Source organism: Amblyraja radiata, chromosome 13 (genome assembly GCF_010909765.2).
Source record: "Amblyraja radiata isolate CabotCenter1 chromosome 13, sAmbRad1.1.pri, whole genome shotgun sequence".
NCBI lineage: Eukaryota > Metazoa > Chordata > Chondrichthyes > Rajiformes > Rajidae > Amblyraja > Amblyraja radiata.
Genome location: NC_045968.1, coordinates 30,377,989 through 30,400,847, shown reverse-complemented (window position 1 = coordinate 30,400,847; position 22,859 = coordinate 30,377,989). Strand labels below are relative to the sequence as shown.

Sequence of the window (22,859 nt, the reverse complement as noted above, 5' to 3'; positions counted from 1 at the left end):
ACTAATGGACTGTTGCCAAGTGAGCAGGAGACAAAGCAATTTCATCTACCGAACTTTGCAAATGGAAAGTAATATGGTGAATGGGTAACAAGTTTTGAAGGTATGAAATATCTCAACTATATTTGAGGCTGAATAGTTGAGAAAGCAACTTGTTTAGTTGCCATTTTATAGAGATGGTTCTCAAATTAGTTGGATAGTTTAATTTATTGTCATGTGTACCAAGGTACAGTGAAAAGCTTTTGTTGCATGCTATCCAATCAGCAGAAAGACAATACATGGTTACAACCGAGCCATTGACAGACCACTCCAAGAGTATTAAAACTCATTCAGGATCATTTACCTTCTACACATTATGTCATGTGTTTGTGATTACTCGTCTGTATGGTATGATGCGGAGAAACACAGAGAGATACAATATGGAGAATCCCATCTCAATGCCAAGATGTTTGACTAAATTACTGCAAAACTTACGAGGGTATGTCAGTTGTCACAAGGTAGATTCCACCAATGAAGATTAGGGTTCCAATAATTGCTGCTGGTAACAACCACGCTGTGTAAAACCCTCAGGAGGCAAACAAGTCAATATGTTAATGAGACTATAGTCAGTATAATGAATACAGCTGGTGAGATGGTGCTGTCTTAACAGTGTGTCAGTTAAGGGCCTGTCCCATGAGCATGCGACTGCATGCGGCAAGCGCGACCTAACGTGGTCACTTGAGCCGTACGGCCTCGCGAGGCCGGTCCCACTTTGATCGCCGGAGCCGTATGGAGTTGTGCGGAGCTGGTCCCGACATCGCGCGGGGCTCCGAAAAACTGACACTGTTCAAAAATCCCGCGCGGCAACGGCCTGCCGGCCCGCAGCCGCATTGAGGCCGTTCGCAGCGTCTCGACGCCGGACGCAGCGTCTTGACGCCGTACGTCACGTGCGAACTTGCCGCGGACTTCGCTCGAACTTCACGTCAATCACTCGACCTCCACGCGGCCCCCGCTTCCGGTTTGGTCGCGCTTGCCGCATGCAGTCGCATGCTCGTGGGACAGGCCCTTTAGAGTAGTTTTGGCAGGAGTAATTGATCTATCGGGACCAAAGGGACAAATATAATGGTTACCACGGAACACACAGAGTAGGTGTAACAAAAACCGTGGGAATATATATCTGATATCTGATGCTGCACAATAAAGAGACTGGTGACATTGGACTGTAGAGCGTGGACTCAATCGCTATACGAGATCGGCAGGGCAAATGGGAGGGCCATGGGACAGGTTTCATGAACATTTCAGGATTGTGTTGCATTAGATTAAACATTCCCCCATTGAGACCAATTGGAGTCATATAATTAGAATGAATCAGCTCAGCACCAACAAGCCATAAACCCTTGACTATCTCAACACTTCAAAATTGGTCATGTATCCAATCAATCCCAAGAACAATCCTAAAATCACTTAATTAAGGCAAATACTTAAACAAGTTTATGTAGATTGAGGTTAGTGAAAATGATGGTGCCATCTTACACAGACATAGACACGGATGGCATGGAAAATAATATTGGAGAATTGGCTGATATTTGAGGAAGTGAGTCGCTGAGTAACTGGGCTCAATCTGTATTTTCTTTCTTCCAGTTAAGACAATTGAGTATAAACTGAGAATATATCTGGACACATTCATACCAATCCATGCAAAGTAAAAGGCAATCTTCTCTCCAAAGTAATTCCGGATGTGGTCCAGTGGTTGGTATTTGTACCACTTGCTCCAACAAGCCCAGTATTTGTAAAGCATCTGCCGGCGGCTGAGGTTCTCCGGATTGATGTCGTCACTCGCACTCTTGTGTGAACCCTGTCGGAAAAGCCAGCCATGAGTATTAGTTATTGTGTGGGGGTGCTCCGGACACAATCTCCCTATCCTCCACAAGCAGAGGTGCAGCCACCAGCTCCAACTCTCAGGAGACAGTCCTGACAACTTTCTCACCAAGGGTGGAAAATTAGCAGCGACACAAAGGAGATTCAAGGCTTTATCCAATCCACTCCTCCATCAAACTAGTAAAATATCCACCAGATAAACGCTGACCTTCCTGTAAACCTATTCCCAGACATTTCCTTTGCTCTTTATTTCCTCAGATATTCCTTAGTTTCCTCTGTTTGTCCCCTCTTTTTAGTCCCCTCCTATTTCTCTCTGATAATTTGATGATTTTATTCATTTTTTTCCATCGTTTTCCATCACTCCCCCACTCCACTTGTGAATATAGAGAGGTTCCCTTTGCAAATCATGTCAAAAGTATTCAATTGTCATATGTACTGATAACAAAACAATGAAGTTCTTACTTGTTGCAATATAATAGGTCTGTAAATACAACATTCAGATAATATATAATATAAAAAAACACAATAAATTATAACTATAATACTAGGTAACCATAAAAATGTAAAAATCAAAGTCTGTAGTGCAACCAAAGACACAATCTATAGACAATGCAGCTGATTCATCCAACTGGTCAGGTCTGAAGGGTCATCTTCAGATGGGAAACCAAAATAATCACAGATGCTGCCTGACTAGCTAAGCACTTCAAACACTATCTGTTTTTATCTCCTCACATCAGCCCAACCTGAAAGCATTGTTGTAAATCTCCCTTGTATGTTTTCTAATGAGATCATACTCATCCTGATTTAAATAGAGTTCCAGCAGGATCTCCTTCTGCTTAAATGCCAAGCTTTGGCAAATGTCCCCTGCACCTCCTTAGCTGCCACATGCAGCTACTGTTGGAGGTAAGTAGAAGTCAGTGCAGGCTAGTGCACGTTGTTGGAGATTGCAGATACTGGAATCATGAGCAAAAGATATAGTGGGTCAGGCAGCATCTGTAGAAGTGAAATAAACAGAAATCATTTTGGGTCAGGACCCCACCTGAATCCCAATCAACCCCTTCTCACCTAGATTCAACTATCACTGCATTCACTCTCACGCCCCCGGGGCAGAACAAGGAATAGAGTTCCCATGGTCCTCACCTTTCACCCCACCAACCTCAGTAACCAACACATCATTCTCTGGTATTTTCATTGCCTTCAACATGATTCACCACTGTCCAGAACTTCCCGTTCCCACCTCTGTAATGTATTCATACATATTCATGTGTATGTTAATGAGTTGGTGTTCAATATAAGCAGGGAATGCTGGGTAATAAAGTTCTCTCTCGTGATCCAGGCAACCAGTGTGCAAGTCTTGTTCTTCATTCTGCCGTCCGGAATATAACAAAATTGGCGACGAGGACGGGATAGAGTTTGTAAACTCATCCTTTAAAAAGTGCAGGACTGTTTTGCAACATGCAGTATTGTTTAACATTTTAAACAGTAAATACGGAGCTGTGTCGCAGTTGTTTGCGAACTGAACACGATAGGCCGCAGATCCTTCTACGTATGGGACTGCAACTGTACAAATCGGCGAGAGTATGTCAGGCTATCTCTATGTTGTGTGTACGTGGCAAGATGGCGTCCTTGGGATTGTATAGGATTTTAGACTGAGTTTTTTTTTTTGTCGAGTTCCTCAAGCTGGTATAACCTTTGTACAGCTAAGTTTTGGGTAAATTGCTACACCAGAACAGACAGGAAATCGGGATTTTTGAACGGACTTTAAAAAAAAAGAGAACTACATGATGGCAGCGTCCATGGGCTACATCATAAAACTTGGCACTTTCGGCAAGAATAGGGAGCCGTTCAGCTCCTATATGGAGAGAGCAAACATGTTTTTCACGGCAAACAACATAATGGAGATTAGTGGAGAAGGAGAGGTAGTGACTGAAACAAATAAGGCCATTTGCGAACGCATGAATGTGATTCTGCTCACGGAGATCGGTCCTGAAGTGTACGGCACACTCGTGAATCTCCTTGCAAAAGGCAAAAGACGTGCCATTCAATGACATTATGAAGAAGTTGGAGGAGCACTTCAACCCAAAGCCTCTGGAAATTGCAGAAAGCTATAAATTCGGCACTAGGAACCAGAAGCAGAATGAGACAATCAATGAGCACATTGTTGCCTTGAAAAACTTAACTTTTCACTGTAACTTTGGAACCTTTCTTGGACACGCACTATGCAACAGATTTGTTTGTGGTGCAGAGGATGAATGAATTCGGTCCAAACTCATGAACATTCCAGATCTTACATTCGAGAAAGCTTGCAAGATTGCTACCACAATGGAGATGGCATCAAAGAATGCTGGTAGTTTCGTCCACCACAGACTGCAGTGGCCATTTACAGTCACAAGGCAGTGCCTATGGCCAAACCAAGAGGTGCTAAACCAAAACCTGAGTATGGCGGGGAGCCGAGTTCAGCCAGTTGTTATCGTTGCAACGGTAATCACTCATCCCAATTTTGTCAGTTCAAAATGGCCAAGTGCTACAACTGCCAGAAGAAAGGCCATATCGCCTCAGCATGTCGGGCCAAGCTTAAAACAGGAAACCAACAACCTGCGGGAATCAAGCGACAACACCAGAAAGGAGTTCACAACTTGGAGGTGAACCCAGATGGGAATGAACTTGGGTTGTACACCATTTATGCAACCAACATCGATAAGCCTACAACCAGCCAATCAAGGGCTTTCGAAATAAACTATTGATTAATGAACATTTGACACGGCAGCAAATTGTTCGGTCATGAGCAAAGTCCTGTACGAATCAAAGTTCCCATAGACACCATTGTTTGAGAGTAGGGTCAAGCTGAGAACCTACTCGGGCGAAGTTTTGGAGACATGTGGACAAATGAACTGTAAAGTTCAGCATAAAGGTCAGTCAGTAACAGATTCAGATTCAATTTTTTAATTGTCATTGTCAGTGTACAGTACAGAGACAACGAAATGCATTTAGCATCTCCCTGGAAGAGCGACATAGCAAATGATAATAATGGATGGGATTTATATAGCGCCTTTCTAATACTCAAGGCGCTTTACATCGCATTATTCATTCACTCCTCAGTCACACTCGGTGGTGGTAAGCTACTTCTGTAGCCACAGCTGCCCTGGGGCAGACTGACGGAAGCGTGGCTGCCAATCTGCGCCTACGGCCCCTCCGACCACCACCAATCACTCACACACATTCACACACAGGCAAAGGTGGGTGAAGTGTCTTGCCCAAGGACACAACGACAGTATGCACTCCAAGCGGGATTCGAACCGGCTACCTTCCGGTCGCCAGCCGAACACTTAGCCCATTGTGCCATCTGTCGTCCCTGATCCCTGCCCATCAGTGCCCTGAGAACACTGCCCATCATTGTGGCCAGCTACAGAAATAAACCAACCCTCCTTGGAAAGGATTGGCTGAGTGGAATAGAGTTGGACTGGAAGAACATTTTCAGCGTTGATTTGTCCAAGTCACGTCTTGAAGACGTCAAAAGCAAACGTGCAGAAATTTTTGCCGACAGTTACACGGGAATAACAGGGTACTCTGCACACATTCAACTTAAACAAGATGTGAAACCTGTGTATTGTTGACCAAGACCTGTACCATATGCACTAAAGCAACATGTGGAGGAAGAACTCGACAGGTTAGAGCGGAATGGAGTACTCGTGAAGACAGACCAGAGTAACTGAGCATGCCAATTGTGGCTGTACTCAAGGCTGACAAAACTGTTCGACTATGCGGTGACTACAAAGTCACAATCAACCAAGCCATTAACGACGAACAATATCCGTTACCAACCTCGCAAGATCTGTACGCAGAACTTAGTCTTCACTCAAAGTAGATGCCAACGGACTTCGCCCTGTGAAGGCGAAAGTTGAAGCAATAGTTAATGCTCCAAACCCAACAATGTGTCAGAGCTACGATCATTCCTTGAGATGGTGCAGTTCTATGCACGATTCCTTCCAGATTTAGCAACTGTGCTAAAGCCACTACATCATCTGCTACAAAAAGATGTGAAATGGCCGTGGGGGAAAGGAACAGCAACGTGTATATGACATCTGCAAGGAAATTTTGACAAGTGACAAACTTCCTTGTTCACTATGACACGCGAGATGAAACTTGCTTGTGATGCTTCAAGTTATGGCGTAGGTGCAATGATCTCCCACGTAATGAATGACGGACAGGAAAAGCCTATTGCTTTTGCACCCCGCACCTTGTCACCGAGTGAGTACGATTATGCACATATAGAAAAGGAAGCACTCAGCATCGTGTTCGGAATCAAGAAATTCCATCAGTTTCTTCTCGGAAGACCATTCACCCTAGTGACTGATCACAAGCCACTACTAGTGATACATGGTCTCAAGTCAGCTATACCTTCCATGGCGGTATCAAGGATGCAGTGCTGTGCAATTTTGCTGTCCCAGTATGACTACAAGGTTGAGTATAGAAGCTCCAAGTGCAATGCAGTTGCAGATGCGTTGTCCCGGTTGCCCCATGAGAACTCTGACGTGAGAAGTGAGAACTCAATCTACACACTGCAAGTTGTAGATGAAGACCTTCCAGTGACTGCAACAGAAATTGCAGCAGGAACAAAGAAAGACACCGTGCTGAAGAGGGTCTATGAACAGACATTGAACGGTTGGACCGAAATCGATAGTGGATTGAACTCAGTTCTGAACTCACAGCTGAAGCCTTTCCATAATCAACGCCATGAATTATCATGTGAGCAGGGATGCATTAAGTGGGGTTACAGAGTGGTTGTACCAGAGTCTTTGAGAAACAAAATTATGAATGAACTTCATGCTGAACATCCTGGCATAGTAAGCATGAAATCAATTGCCAGAAGGTTTGTGTATTGGCCTGGTATTGACAATGACATCGAGTCACTGGTGAGCAAATGTAGTGTCTGCCAAAATTGTCGGAGTAAACCACCAAAAACACCACTGCAACCCTGGTCATGGCCAAGTAGACCTTTTCAGAGAGTTCATGTAGATTTTTGTGAAAGGGGTAATGATCACTTTCTGGTACTCGTAGATACTCATTCCAAATGGATTGAGGTTAAGCATATGGGGTCAAGCACTACAACTGAGTGTACCATAGATGAGTTGAGATCAATTATTGCATGTCATGGTTTACCGGAAGAACTTGTTTCTGATAACGTGCCACAGTTTCGTTCAGAACGGTTCAAAGAGTTCATGCAGCGGAATGGTGTAAAACACACACACTTGTTCCCCCATACCATCCAGCCTCCAATGGGGCAGCGGAAAGGTCTGTTAGAGTTGTAAAAGATGCTCTCAAGAAACAGGTTTTGCAGGGTAGTTCAAAGCTCAGCATGAAACATCGTTTGGTTAGTTTCTTGCTGAAGTATAGAACCACACAACAACGGATTACTCACCTGTAGAACTGCTGGTGAAGAGAAGGCTAAGAATACACTTAAGTCTAGTTCAACCCAAATTGGCCTTGAGAGTTGAGCAAAAATAGTTGTCAAAAATGCCATTTTGACTCCCACAAAAAGGAGAGGAACTTCAAGCCAGATGAGCAAGTTTGTGTTCTCAATCCTCCCAACAAGTCCAGTCGAGACAAATGGGAGGTACACAAAATTGCTGGGGAAACTCAGCGGGAGCAGCAGCATCTATGGAGCGAAGGAAATAGGCGACGTTTCGGGCCGAAACCCTTCTTCAGACTGGGATGTTGGGAAAATAGTGGAAGTGTGTGGAACAAAAAGATACTTAGTTGAAGTTGGAGATAGGATCAAAAGTGTTCATGTTAATCAGATGATTCCAGCCAAAGATGAACCAAAAACTGAGCATGAAGTCCTAATCCCTGAGTTTTTATCTGAAAGTGAGTTGGAAGAGACGACTTTGATTGAAACACAAAGTTCACTTAGTATAGGCAAAGAAACAGATTCCTATGGTCAAAGTCAGGGTACTAAAACAGAGCCAAACAAGCCTACAGTTGAATCAACACCTAAACCTGTTACACCTGTTACAGTTAGACGATCAGGCAGGATCCATAAACCAATAGTCAGGTTAGGTTTGTAAGTTAAATAACTCACTGCACAAGTAAAATAAAAATGTGTAGATATGTAAAATAAATACTGGTTTAAATCAAGTATCACAACAACAAAATTGTAACTGAGTACTTAGATTTAATACTTAAAAAAAGGAGAGCAGTGTAATGTATTCATACATATTCAAGTGTATGTTAATGAGTTGGTGTTCAATATAAGCAGGGAATGCTGGGTAATAAAGCTCTCTCTCGTGATCCAGGCAACCAATGTGTAAGTCTTGGTCTTCATTCTGCCGTCCGGAATATAACAACCTCTTTCCGCTTTTCGTAAAGACCACTCCCTCTGCAACTCATTGATTCGCTCATCCCTTCCCATCCACTCCCTCCAGGCACTTTCTTCTGCAACTGAGAGATACAATGTCTGTACCTATAGCTCCTCCCTCATCATCAACCATCAACGGCCCTTCCAGGTGAGAGAGGTTCATGTGTAATTCTTCCAACCATGTCTTTTGCATTTGGTGCTTCTGATGTGGCCTCCTTTACATCAGGGAGACTAAGCGTGGACTAAGATGAACTGATCAGTGCCTCTCCTTCCGTTGAAGATCAAGGAGAGTTGACATAAAGACAAATACTTTATTGAACTTCTACAGTGGTACTGTAGAGAACACACAGATTGATTGCATCATGGCCTTGTTTGACAACTAGAACTGCCAGCATGAAGGACACCATAGAGAGTGTTAGACACTGTTTGGTCCTTTACAGGCACTGACCTTCCCACAAAATATGGATCTATAGGAAGTACTGCCTCAAAAAGACAGCCAATATCAGCGACCTGCACCACCCTGGCCACATTCCCATTTTTTTCCTACCATGGGAAAGACAATAGAAGAGCACAGAAACCAAGACCACCAGGTTTAAGGATAGCTTTGTCTGAGAAATTATCAGGCTCTTGAAAACTGCACAATGTTAACCTGAACGTTACCCTGAACGTCCCAATCACACGTACCTACCCATGCCCTAAGTTCATCTGCCCTACCCATCAGGTCTCTTGCATTAAAATTAGTGCAATTAAAACCAACATTCCTTCCTCCTTCCCAGCCTATCTCCTGCCTATTCTATCCTCTATACTTTCTCTCATCAGCCTCCATACCAACTTCTAACCTCTCACCTGCCTTGGTCCTGTGAAAGATCCCAACCCCCCTGCCAATCTAGTCTAAACCCACCCGTGTAGCACTAGCAAATCTGCCTGCCAGGATATTGCTCCCTCTGCAGTTAAGGTGCAACCCATCCCTCTTGTACAAATGGTCACCTCTGTCCCAGAAGAGATCCCAATGGTCTAAAAATCTGAATATCATGCCCACTGCACCAACTCCTCAACCACACGTTCATCTCCCTTATCTTTCTGCTCTTACCCTCACTATCACGTGGAACTGGAAGCAATCCAGATATCACTACCATGGAGGACCTGCTTTTCAGCCTTTCACCCAATTCTCCATACTCATGTTGCAGAACCTCCTCCTAACCCTTGCAACACTATACTTGTAACCTTTCCTTCTCTTCTATACTTAAGCTCAACAGTCTAAAAATGAAAGACCACAGCATCTAGAAATTAATTTGTTCTATATATATATATAATTTCCAAGTCTATTAAGTACTCATTTTATCTTCTCTATTCCCAGAATTGAATTTAACTTAAAGTTCAGCTAACATGCATAAAACATATTATGTTCAAGGCTCTTATTCTCCTAGTACTCTGCAAATAAGGCACCGCACTTACATCATGAAGGGGATATGCAGCAGAGAATATGTTCTGACTTAAGAGATTTTCAATACCAATCTGGCACTTTTTCCGATGCCCATAAGTAGCGTTTTCTAATATTTGATAAACCTGTTCAAGGAAAAAGTAAGCCAAGCGTCAGAATCAAACAATACATACCATATATTGTTCTGGTATTTTATGTAATTCACATGTTTAATCATTAATGTTTCATTATTAATGTTTTATGTGTCCTTCCTGTCACTGTATGTCATGTTGCTGTCACTGTATGTCATGTTGGGCGGAGCACCAAGGCAAATTCCTTGTATGTGAATACGGTCAATAAACTTATTCATTCATTATTCATTCATACCATGTAAAGAATTACATGCTCAATGGAGACAGAGCTCCCAGCTGCTATTATCAAAACTTAGACTTATGAAGTGTCAAATTGAAATAATCAAGTTAAGTCAAGTTTATTGTCAAATGCAAGAGTATAATGAGGCACAGGTACAATGAACATCTTGCTTGCAGCAGTATCACAGACACATACTCAGACAAATCATGAAAACAAAAGTAGAGAGTAACATGCTACATAGCCTGCTGAGCGATTGCAGTGTTTTCTGTTTTTATTTCCGATTTAACTTGCACTTTTGTGCTCAGTTTCAGCACTCATCGCAGCAGAACCCCCTTATTTGTGACTCCCTCAACACTAATTGCAGACAGAGATCCAGCCTTTTTGTGTTACATGGCAACCTCGTGTCCAGGCAAACTTTTTTTATTAAAGCAAATGGAGAAAGATTAAAATAAATAATGTTGGTAACTTGCCAACCTTGTGTAGCATACGCTCATTGTACTACATGCCTGTTCAGGAGGTAAATGTGGCCCTGGAGGCTTCAGTACTTACTATTTGATGCCTTTGCATGTTAGAGAAGAAATCCTCTTGATTGTCTTTATTTAAGTACCTGAACAAAAAGTAACCTTTTGAATGCAGATGCTTATTTTTATTTCCGAAGCTGTAAAACCTGCTAAGGTGTACAATCCCAAAGCTGATGAGCAACATTATTACACCACAACATTAAGAAATTAACAAATGTTGCAATAGCACAACACAATTCAGTATAAATTCTTTATATTCATAGTCCCCTTTAATGCTGGAAAAATGAGATCAGACAAATGTTGACCCATCATATAAAAATACATCCATTAAGATGACACAAGAATTGAAGATGCTGTAGTCTTGAGCAAAAACAGGTCAAGCAGCATTTGTGGTGGAATGGACAGACAACATTTTGGATTGGGACCCTTCTTCGAACAGTTCATCAGTTAGTCATTAACTTGGCTAAAAGGTGATTTTTATAAGAGGATCCTCAGGGCAGAGGGGTTTGATGACAGAATCCCAGGAATTACATCCCAAGTAGTTAGGGTATGTGCAGTAACATTAAGACAGAAGAAACAGGAGTATGCAACATTCAAAGAGTACAAAATACCGAAGTATAACAAGACACAAAGTACATGCAAAGCACATTCAAATAAAAAGTCATTTGGATAATCTAGTGATCAACTTCAGGGAGCAAAGCTGTATCCATACCCTGGTAAGTATTGACTGTCAAAGTAAAGATGGTTGAAAGCATTAAGTTCCTAGGAGTAAATATCGGCAGCAACTTGCCATGAGCAATGGTCAAGAAAGCACACCGCGCCTCTACTTCCTTAGAAGGCTTAGGATGTTCGGCATGTCCCCAACAACTCTCACCGACTTTTACAGATGCGCTGAAGAAAGTATTTTATCAGGATGCAACCTCCCTTCCATTGACCATCTACACTTCACGCTGCCTCGGCAAGGCCACCAGCATAATCAAGGACCAGTCTCACCTAGGTCACTCCCTCTTCTCCCCTCTCCCATCAGGCAAAAGGTACAGAAGTGTGAAAACACACACCTCCAGAATCATGGACAGATTCTTCCCAGCTGTTATCAGGCAATTGAATCATCCTATCGACAACTAGAGAGTGATCCCGAGCTATTACCTACCACACTGAGACTCTTGGACTATCTTTGATCGAACTTTGCTGGACTTTATCTTGCACTAATTATTATTCCCTTTTAAATTAATCTAATTAAACATTATTCCCTTAATCATGTATTATATTTCTGCTGATTAGTTCTCAAGCAATAAAAGCTTTTCACTGTATCTGTATACAGTACATGACAATAAACTAAACTAGTTATAATGCATTGAACTGGGCAAGAGAGACTTCGGATAAAACTCTGGTCCGTCTTAAAGGATTCACAGGTTGGCTTTAGAGGGGATCAAATTGTCCTGACCTAAATTAATGGTAGGCCAGGGTTCCTAATCCTCATAATTGTCCAGGGTTCCTAATCTGAAGACTCTGGGTGAGGAAAAGGACAAAGCTCAGTTGTAATGGCAGCTGAACAGGCACCTGCAGATCAGATCCGGAAAAGTAAGGCTTCAAGATATTAGAGTATAGAAGGAAAGGACATTTAAAAAAAAAAAAAATTCTTGAAAAATACCTTCTTGGCAACGTTTCCTTCTAAACTAAATTAAAAGTATTACTAGCGCAATATTGTTTGTGGTCGCTTGCTGAGCACAAATTGGTTGCCATGTTTTCTACATTGCACTGAGATAAGGCGCCCAAAAATAAAATGTATTATTATTATTATTATTATAACATACTGGTGTTGATAATAGATTGGTTGGCTAACGAGAAATAGAGATGACATGACTAGGCTTTTTTCTGGTTTGCAAGATGTAACTAGTGTTGTTCCATAAGGACAAGTGCCAGGCCTCAACTTTTCAGTTTATATAAATGACTCAGATGAAGGCAGTGAAGGTATGTTGCTAAATTTGCTGATGATACAAAGATAAGTGGGATAGTATGCTGTGAATAGTATGCAAGTAAAATACAATAGATAGGTTAAGCAAGTGCACGATGACCTGATGATGGTGTACAGTGTGGGAAAATGTGAAATTGCCCATTTTAGCTGGGGAAAAAGGCCTATTATCTAAATGATGTGAGAGATCTATGATGCAGAGCGATGTAGGTTTCCTAGTGTGTGAGTCATGAACGGCTAGCGTACAGGAACAACTAGGAAATCAAACAGAGTGTTACTATTCATTGCCTGGGGAATTAAATACAGAAGTAGGAATGCCTTTTTTTCTCCTATGTAGAGAATTGTATGACCTCATCTGGAGTATTGCATACTCTCGTGGTCATTTAAGAAAGCTTGTAAACACATTAGAAACACACAGAGGAGGTTTTCTAGATTGACATCTGGAGGAAGCAGGTTTCCTATGTTGGACACGCTAAGCTTGTTTCCACTGGAGAGGGGCCTGATTTAAGCATACAAGATTCTGAGGGATCTAGATTGTGTTGATGAGGGAATATTGTTTCCTCTTGCAGACTCTAGAAATTAGGATCACTGTTTAAAAATACAGGATCACTTATTTAAGGCTTTTTTTTCGCTCAGATATTGAGAGCTTTTGAAACGCTCAAATACCAGAGGAATATACTTTGAATATTTTTAAAGCAGAGGTAGATGGATACTTGACACGCAAGGGTTGAACAAGTACCGGGAATAAAGAATTAAGAGTTGAGGTTATAATCAGATGAGGTATTATCAAATCAAATAGTAAAGACTTTTAGAGCTGATGGTCTACTCCTACTGCTAATTTGTGTGTTTGCAAGGTGATAAATAAATGTACTATATCTCATAGTTTCTTCCACTTAAAGGGTGACCCAAGCCTCACACTAAAACAAATCATACCAACCTTTCTAATTTGGAGAGTCTGAACACACTGCTGTAATATTCTGGTGGAGTGTTGGGGACTTCTTCATACATGACATTGTGGATTCTTAACTTCGAGAGTATTGCCTGTGACCAATTGGTGCCACAACTTTCAGATTGCTGAAAGAAATAACATAACATATAATGAACTGAATACTTGGGTAGGATTTACATCTTGGACAGTCCAGCTCAAATAGTTCAACTCAGAGGGGGCATGATGACGCAGCGGTAGAGTTGTTGCCTTTTCACACCAGAGACACGGGTTTGATCCTGACTATGGGTGCTGTCTGTAGGGAGTTTGTACGTTCTCCCGTGACCTGCGTGGGTTTTCTCCGGGAGCTCCGGTTTCCTCCCACACTTCAAATACGTACAGGTTTGTAGGTTAATTGGCTTTGGTAAAGTTGTAAATCGTCCCTAGTGTGTGTTGGATAATAGTGTGTTAGTGTGCGGGGATCGTGGTCGGCGCAGACTCGGTGTTTCCACGCTGTATCTCTAAACTAAACTAACCTAAAGCAAGATATTCAGGCAGTCTGAATCCGATTGTTCAGTTTAAATGATGCAGTACTCCAGATGGTCAATCACTGCCATCCAAGATAGTCCAGGCCAGGTCAACCAGTCTAGCCAACACATATCGTCCATCCACACTTTTAATTTCTAACAACCCTAAAGCACACTTTTAGTTCTGCATTTGATTTAGAATTGTGAATGAAACCATTGCTAGAAACCTATAGATTAATTTAGACCACACAGTTCAGCTCAGACATTATGGTGCCCCTCATTACCCAACATATCCATGTGCCTAACTAAATGTTTTTTCAATACCACTATTTTATTCTGCTTCCACTATCACTCCAGGCTGCCACCACTTTCTGTGTAAAAAATAATTACCCCGCACATCTCCGTTAAACATTCCCCTTCTCATCTTAAAGCTTTGCCTTCTAGCCTCAGACATTACCACTCTGGGAAATAGGTTATGACGGTTTACCCTATCTACCTTCGGTGCTGGCTCGAAGGGCTGAAGGGCCTCCTCCTGCACCTATTTTCTATGTTACCTGTATGTCTTCATAATTTTATACACTTCTATCAAACATCCCCTCAACCTCTGCTGCTCCAGGGAAAACAATCCAAGTTTATCTAATCTCTCTTTATAGCTAATACACTCTAATCCAGCAAAGCTCTCCTGCACCTTCTCCAATGCCTCCACACCCTTCCTGCGGAGGCAACCAGAAGAGCACACAACATTCCAAATGCAGCTCACCAGAGTTCTATAAAACTACCACATAACTCCAGACTCTTACACAATGCCCCGATTGATGAAGACAAGCACACCATGCCCCTTCTTTACTACTCTGTCTACTTGTGTTGCTACTTTCATTGGCCTGTCCCACTTAGGTGACTTTTTAGGCGACTGCAGGAGACTATGCAGTCGCCACATGGTCGGCACATGTTCGCGGGCGGTTGCCGAGGAGTCGCCTTCATGGTCGTGAGGAGTTCCCGCATTCTGGGAACTTGTCGCGGCCTCGTTATGGTCGCAGTGAATTTTTCAACATGTTGAAAAGTTAGCGGCGACTAGAATGAAGTCGCCATGGAGAGTAGCGAGAATTCTCGAGCCGTAGGTGGGTCGCCAGGAGGTCCTAATGGGTTTCCAGGAGATCGAAGGTTCTCTGAGGTTCTCGTAGGTTGTAGCCGGTGCTGACCGGTGAATTTCATTGGCTCATTGGGAAAAGAAGGCAAGCAGTAGTGTTCAGAACCAAGGATAATGTTAAATGTCCGCCGGGCTTCACAGCCGTGTATCTCTGGCTTCTTAAAATGTGTTTCCATTCATTCTCCCCCACCCCCCCTTCTTTTAAAGGACTTGCCATTCACTGTGCTTTAGCCGTCTTTTCACAGCACCAACCTTCCTGTTAATCGTGATGTGTGTCTGTTTCACATTGGCTTTGCACCGTGTGAATTTTTTACACAGCGCTCCCCCCGCTTGCCCTGTCCCCGCCTGCATATCGGGCTGGTGAAAGATGGTAGGTGTGTGTGTGTGTGTGTGTGTGTGTGACAGTCGCCGGTTTTTCAGTCCGCTGGAAAATCGCCTAAGTGGGACACTTAGTGTACACTTAGTGTACAAAGTGTACACTTTCCCCTTACAATCAACCTCCCAGCACCTCACACTTGCTTGGATTAAACACCATCTGCCATTTCTTTGCCCATTTCTGTAGCTGAGTTATATTCTGTTGAATACTTTAACAGCCTTCTGCATTATCCACGTCAGCACCGCTATTGGTACAGTCTGCAAACCTATGAAGCAACCCATCTACATTTACATCCAAAGATAGACACAAAAAGCTGGAGTAACTCAGCGGGTCAGACAGCATCTCTGGAGAAAAGGAATAGGTGATGTTTGGGTCGAGACCCTTCTTCAGACTTCAGACCCGAAACGTCACCTATTCCTTTTCTCCAGAGATGCTGATTGACACACTGAGTTACTCCAGCATTTTGTGTCTATCTTTGGTTTAAATCAGCATCTGCAGTTCCTTCCTATCCATTTACATCTATATTGTTTAGATAAATGACAAACAACAGGGGTCACAGCACAGATCCATATGGAACATCAACAGTCACAGACCACCAGCCAGAATTCCACCCTTCCACCTCAACCCTCTGTCTTCTATGAGTAAAGCAGTTCTTAATCCAAACAACCATGTCACCAAGGATCCCATGCATCATAATCCTCTGGATCAACTTACCATGGATTTTATCAAATGCATTGCAATTTTATGCCATAAAATACAAAATGTTATCAAATTTTAGTAAATCCATGTACACAACCTACCACATCCTCATTGATTACCTTTCTATTAAGTTCGCAAGACATGACCTGCTGTGGGGAAAACCATACTGATTGTCCCTAACAACCACATTCTTTTGCAAATGCAAGTAAATCCTATCCTGAGGCATCCTCCCCAGTAGGTTCCGTGCCACTCACATGAGGCTCACCAGCTATAATTACCTGGATTTTCTCTCCTTCCCTTCTTAAACAAACGCACAACATTAGCTACTCTCCAGTCCTCCGGGAACTCGCCTGTGGTCAGGGAAGATACAGAGGTCTTCATCAAAACCTCTGCAATTACCTCTCTCCATTACCTGGGATAGTTCCAATCAGACTATGGGGATTTATCCACCTTAATGCTTTTCAGGAGCCTCAACGTCAGGTCCTGCTTGATTTGAAACTGCCCCAGCATATTCGTATTTCCCACACTGATCACCATGTCCTTCTCCTTGGTGAATAAGATGCAAAGTACGCATTTAGTACCTCACCTACATCCTCTGACCACTAGCATAAATTCCCTCCTTTATTCTTGAGCAGTCCTACTTTCGCCTCTCTTGTTTATAATGCATATATAAAAAGCCTTGGGATTTTCTTTAATCTGACTCGCCAATGACATTTTGTGTCTTTTAAGCCCTTTTAATTGTCCTCTTCAGCACAAATATTTAAATACCCCGAGAGTGATGAACCATAAAAAAGTGGCCAAATTATTAGATGTACTTGAGGAGCTATTTGTGGATAAATGTGCAGTATAATGTGGATAAATGTGAGGTTATCCACTTTGGTGGCAAAAACAGGAAAGTAGACTATTATCTAAATGGTGGCCGATTAGGAAAAGGGGAGATGCAACGAGCCCTGGGTGTCATGGTACACCAGTCATTAAAAGTAGGCAGCCTGTCTGTAGGCCTCAGATACACTTCACTTACCTGCAGTGGAACGTGCAGACACATATTTTCTGCTTGACAGCATAGTACATCCCATGGGGCATTCAGCAAGATGTAATGGATCAATTTGTCCTCAATCTGCTTGTCCAACTGCAAACATGAGATATATATTAAGACCAGGTATCTTCTTCCAGCCCAACAACCTCCAAATCACTGAAATTAACCACCACATCCTCAATTTTCTTCATTCCACAACAAGGTACCATGACTTCATCGACCTTTGGTCCTTAATGGGCCTTGCTCTTTCCTGATTAACCCCTTGCTGTTATTGTATAAAGTTCTCTGTGATTTTCCTCAATTTTGCCTCCTAGTGATATTTTGCGGCCCCTCCAGGCTTTCCTAATTTTTTGTTCCTCCTATACCTTCTAAATTCCTGAAAGGCCTCCCTTGTTTTTGGTTCTTTATACCTGCCACGTACCTGTACTTCATTGTTTTCCTTTATTCAGCCCTCTACATCACATGACATCCAGGTGTCTCGACTAGATATTCCTACTTTTCACTCATGAGAATTAATTGGCCCTGAACTCTCACTCAAAAAAAAAATCTTTACATGATTTCCACTAGCTGTTCCGAGTCAAATTTTGCAAAGTCTTGTCTTATGATATTGAAATCGGCCTGCCTCAGTTCAGAACCTTGATTTTTGAATTTACCTTGAAACTTATTATCTCCAAAATACTCTCCTGTTGATGATTCAAATATTTGCTCATTCCTGAAGATCAGGTCCAGTACTGACACTTCTCAAATTGGACTATCTACACACTGGCTCAGCTCTCTTACCTCCACCTCTTTACTATTCCTTACTATGACAACTCTATTAATCTTGTAGCTGCCAGCAATCTCTCAGCAGATTTGTACCCTAATTCCCATTGACTATTTGAGACAACAATGTGACCATCCAAATTTTACTTCTCAGTTCCACCCATATTGCCCCACTGGATGAACGATCAATAATCTATTGACATGAATAGATATGGGTAAGGTGAGATAAAAAAGGATTAGAGGAGTGGGGTGGTGGAGAAACTCACACAGAGGGAAATATCCTTGGGCCAAATTGATTCTTTTTGGGAAGTACATTTTATGCAACACACACCTTCCAGGTGGCGCTGTCTTCATTGAGCAAGATTTCCATTTAAATCACCTGTTTAAAGGAGGTCCCAATCAATTACTAATCCCAAGCAACATAAATAATGCAAATGAGAAAGATGTGCAATGCGCTTAGAGCACTTTGCTTGGAACTGCTGATTTGCTTAGGGAGAAAACATGGAAAAATAGGTGCAGGAGTAGGCCATTCGCCACTTCGAGCCAGCACCGCCATTCAGTATGATCATGGCTGATCATTTAAAATCAGTACCCCGTTCCTGCTTTTCCTCCATATCCCTTGAATCCTTTCACCTTAAGAGCTAAATCTAACTCTCAGGAGATTATCATAAATGTTGCAATAACAGCAGTGAACTGCAAGGGAAATATCCAACACACACCATGAGCAGCCCCTCCTTTACAAACCCATTCAAAAACCATACAGCCCTCTATGCAGTAATACATGGTCTCTGGGGCCCATGTAGTACTGTAATAGCCTGTGCTCCTTGCACCAGTGCCTCATGTTAGTGGATCATTTTACTCCTGGTGTTAAAGCCTGGTTGCAGAGAAATTTCCAAATATTTGCATTTTGTTATTTTTAAGTAGAAACAAACTGGTTGGACACCAATAATCTGCCAAATCACATGACACAAGAGACCATTTCGAAGCCATCATGTCTGCATCATCTCCATGAAATATCTGTTGAATTAGCTTCACTCTCTTGGTTTTTTCAGACCTGTACTGAACCGTACCAACTTAGATACCAAAAACTGCAGATGCTCAAATTGTGAGCAAAAAAACAAAGTGCTGGAAGAATACATTTCAAATAATTTGTTTTCTTCAAAAAGTTAATGAACTGTAGAGTGGGATCGTGACTGAGACTAAAGTTTCAGACAAGTGGTCCTCACGCAGAAGCTTTGTCACATCCAGATCATAACTGAAAAATTGTTCAACCTGCCCCAAAATCACTCCCATCTCGATCCATCTGTGTTTGCCGACTGATTTTCCCAGGCTGCTCAGATTTCCTTCCGCATCCCAAAGACATGCTGCTTCAGAATGAGTCGTACCACGGTCCACTGAAACTACCTCAAGCACCTCGGACATCTAATCTTCCCCCCCTCCCCACCCCCAATTAATCGACCTTCTAAGTTACATATTCCAATGGACCTTGTTGATATATTGTCATGAGACCTTATTATTTACTTACCTCACTCAGCCTATTCCCATACTGTGGAGTCGTGGAATTGTACAGCACAGAAATGGGCCTTTGGCCCACCACATTAATTTCAATCTTTTTGCCCATTTTTCCCACTTGCCTCCAGTTGGATTGTATCTTTCTCTGCCTTGCCCGTTTAAATGCCTGTCTAAATATCTCAAATATCCAATTGTATCTGACTCCACCACCACCTTCAGCTGTCGTTCCAGATGGCAACTCTCTCTGTGTAAAAAAAAAATATTCCTATAAAACACCTTCCTCTCACACTAAATCTATGCACTCTTGTTTTTGTTACCCCTATCAAGGGAAAAAAAGATTTTGACTATCTACCCTATCTCTACCTGTCATAATCTTATGTACTTTTCAACTTATCGTTCAGCTTCCCTTACCCCAGTGGAAACAAAGAGCCTATCCAATCTCTCCTCATATGAAAAGTCCTCCAATCCAGACACCATCGTCTGGATCTCCTCTGCACTCTCCCCAGTGCAATCACATCCTTGCAACGGTGCGGTGACCAGAACTGTGCACAATACAAAGTTGTAATATTATGTCCCGTCTCTTATATGTCTCAGGGTGAATTTGGATAAATCTTGTCAAACAAAAAATCGATGGAGAAGGAGCAGGAATATGTTGTGTGTCCCAAGAGCCTGCTCCACTAGCCAATGAGATCTGGTTTGGCTTCAGCTCCACCGTCCTGTCGTTACACCAGAGCTCCGACTCCTCAATTGGCCTTGAATATATTCCACGGCTCCACCAGCACGTCACCTACACTTCACCTGGACTCCACTCACTCACTCACTCCGTCAACAACTTTGACATTAACACCTTCTCGCACTAACTCCCATTGGCCCAAATTTGTATCACCAACCTCCTCAATTCCCCCACCTACCATTTCCATCAGCAGGCCACATTTTCCAAGGTTCTTCACAAATTTATTTCTCCATTTGATGTCCTGCACCACGTTTTTTGATAATTTTGGCTTCTGGGTGCTGCTCATGCCTCTTGTTTTTTCATTTTGCTCTTCCCAAGCAAGAACAAAATCTGAATAAAAGGGAGCTGAATAGTATTAGTATTTCTATTGTTTGGGACAGATCCTAACCAATCTTCAAATTTTTTCAACTGAACACAGGGCAAATTTGTTTGTCGTAAATAATTGGGGCCTACGTACAGACTAACCCTGACAGGACATTTTGTTTTTTTCTCTGAAGGCAACAATAAGTGAAATATATTAGGATAGTCACAGCAGCTCACCACATAAGTCCAAGGATATTTGACAATAATTGTCAATTTTAGTTTCCCCACAGTTTGGTAAAGAGAACCAAATGGTTCTATTTGGTAAATGAATGGAACATTCATCTGAGAATGCCATTAAAAATCATCCTTGCTTCAGAATGGCATTGTCAAGAATGTTTAGTGGTTATATGCACTAGATATGAACTGGAACAATGAAAAGTTTATGTGCTGCTGTTTTACATGAATAATGCAATTATAATAAAATATACAATAAATTATCAATAATTCTAAGTAAATTAGACCATGATAGTAATAGAAACAAAGTACATAGTGCATCCATAGTAGTTCACTGTCGTGGTTCAGTCCTAAGATATGGTTGTGCTACACTTGGTTTAGTTTGGCGATATGGCAACTGCGGGTTTGGCGGACAGTGACACCGGGAGCCCGCGGGTCCCTGCTGGGTGACCGCTTTTCAGGGCTTCCGCAACGGCGTCTTCTCCCGCCCGAGTTGCGGGGTTGAAGAGCACCTGAGCGGGGCCTTACAGCACCGCCCCGCGCGGCTTGGAATGGCTGCGGGTCTCTGCGAGCGCGCGCCGGGGGCTCTAACACCAAGACCCGGTGTGCGACCTTGCATCACCCGGCGTGGCTTTAATGGCCTCGGGACAATTCGCCATCGCCCGCCGGGGGCTTTGACTTTGACTCTGACATCGGGGGGGAGAGTGCAGTGGAGAGATAAGTTTTTTTGGCCTTCCATCACAGCAATGTGATGGATGTTTATGTAAATTATGTTGTGTCTTGGGTCTATTTGTTTATAATGTATGGCTGCAGAAACGACATTTCGTTTGGACCTCAAGGGGTCCAAATGACAATAAATTGAATTGTATTGTAATTGTATTGTATGTATATATATATTTATTTTGGCGTATTCTTCTTCAACTGGGAGTGTTCAGTGGTTGAACTACATGTACACAAATACAAATACACTGAACCCATGTTGATGCAATGTGGACTAAGTTTGTAATTTATTCTCCAACACTGCTAGAAATAAAGCAAACAGAAAACTAATTGCTTTAAGGATATTCACAATAAAGTAAACATTATAAAGATGGAGTCATAAAGAAAGAATCATACAACTCACCAACTCTGGTTTTACCATCTTGGAAAAAGTTAAATTTCTCTTCTTCCGGTGGTCTGAACGGTATTTCTTCACCTTCAGTGATGGTCTATATTGAAGAATGGAAAGAGAAGTTCAGTATATCATTTGTGCAATACCTTATAGGGACTGTCCCACTTACGTGATCTTGTTGAAAATTCAGCGGCGACCAGAAAGACGCTACGAGTCTTTGGGCGATTAGAAGACCTCTCACGACCATACAGGCGACCTCCTGGCGACCTCTCACGTCCATACAGGCAACCCCCTGGCAACATGCCCCCTGGTGACCCCCTTGTCGCCTGTATGGTCATGAGAGGTCTCCTTGTCACCCAAAGAGTAGTAGCGTCTTTCTGGTCGCCGCTGAATTTTCAACTTGTTGAAAATTTTCAGCGACCTATGACGGTTGCCGACAGTCGCCAAAAAGATCGAATAAGTGGGACAGGCCCTTATCAAGGGCAAAGGTGCCCGAGAGTCACTGGAGAACAATGGAATGCAGATCTAACAGTGCTGGAGTGGGAAGCAAAGCTGTCAAAGATTCTTTGACTATGGCCAGATAAGTAAGAATGGACCGAGGTTAGAATGGCCTCACCTCGAGTTGAGACAATGGAAGAGATTAGCTAATTAACTGGGTCAGAGATAGTTCAAGAAGAATGAGAAGTGTGAGCTTACTCCAGTCTTAGGCACAGAACATGTATTTATGGCTTTGGTGGAAATGGTGAGACTGCCTCCAGGTTTATGTTTATATAAAAAGGTGGAATCCATTTATTTGAGTTTATCCTGATAATTAAGATGCTTGTACAGAAAAGTAATCTGGTAGGTTTCATCATAATCTCCTTGAGTCCAAACCAAAATGAAACCTTGGATTTACAACTAAAACCTAGCCAAAGACATTTTCAAAAGTTTGCCCTTCCATATGAATTATGCTATCAATAATGTTCTACTTGCTTTATCACTTCAGACAGTTAATCATGTA

At 42.4% G+C, this 22,859-nt stretch overlaps 1 protein-coding gene across 1 annotated transcript in view; it reads right to left on the bottom strand.

Annotated features, from left to right (window-relative positions):
• The window catches only part of ano7 (anoctamin 7), a 64,087-nt gene extending 42,135 nt beyond the window's left edge, over positions 1-21,952 (bottom strand). The window contains exons 1-8 of the mRNA XM_033031613.1: positions 21,872-21,952; positions 20,390-20,541; positions 17,190-17,297; positions 13,432-13,568; positions 10,551-10,608; positions 9,665-9,775; positions 1,666-1,831; positions 472-562 (exon numbers count right to left, since the gene is read on the bottom strand). Of these exons, the coding sequence (XP_032887504.1) occupies positions 472-562; positions 1,666-1,831; positions 9,665-9,775; positions 10,551-10,608; positions 13,432-13,568; positions 17,190-17,297; positions 20,390-20,497 (779 nt within the window). The 5' untranslated portion in view covers positions 20,498-20,541; positions 21,872-21,952. The remainder of the gene's footprint in view (positions 1-471; positions 563-1,665; positions 1,832-9,664; positions 9,776-10,550; positions 10,609-13,431; positions 13,569-17,189; positions 17,298-20,389; positions 20,542-21,871) is intronic.
• Positions 21,953-22,859: the final 907 nt, after the last annotated feature.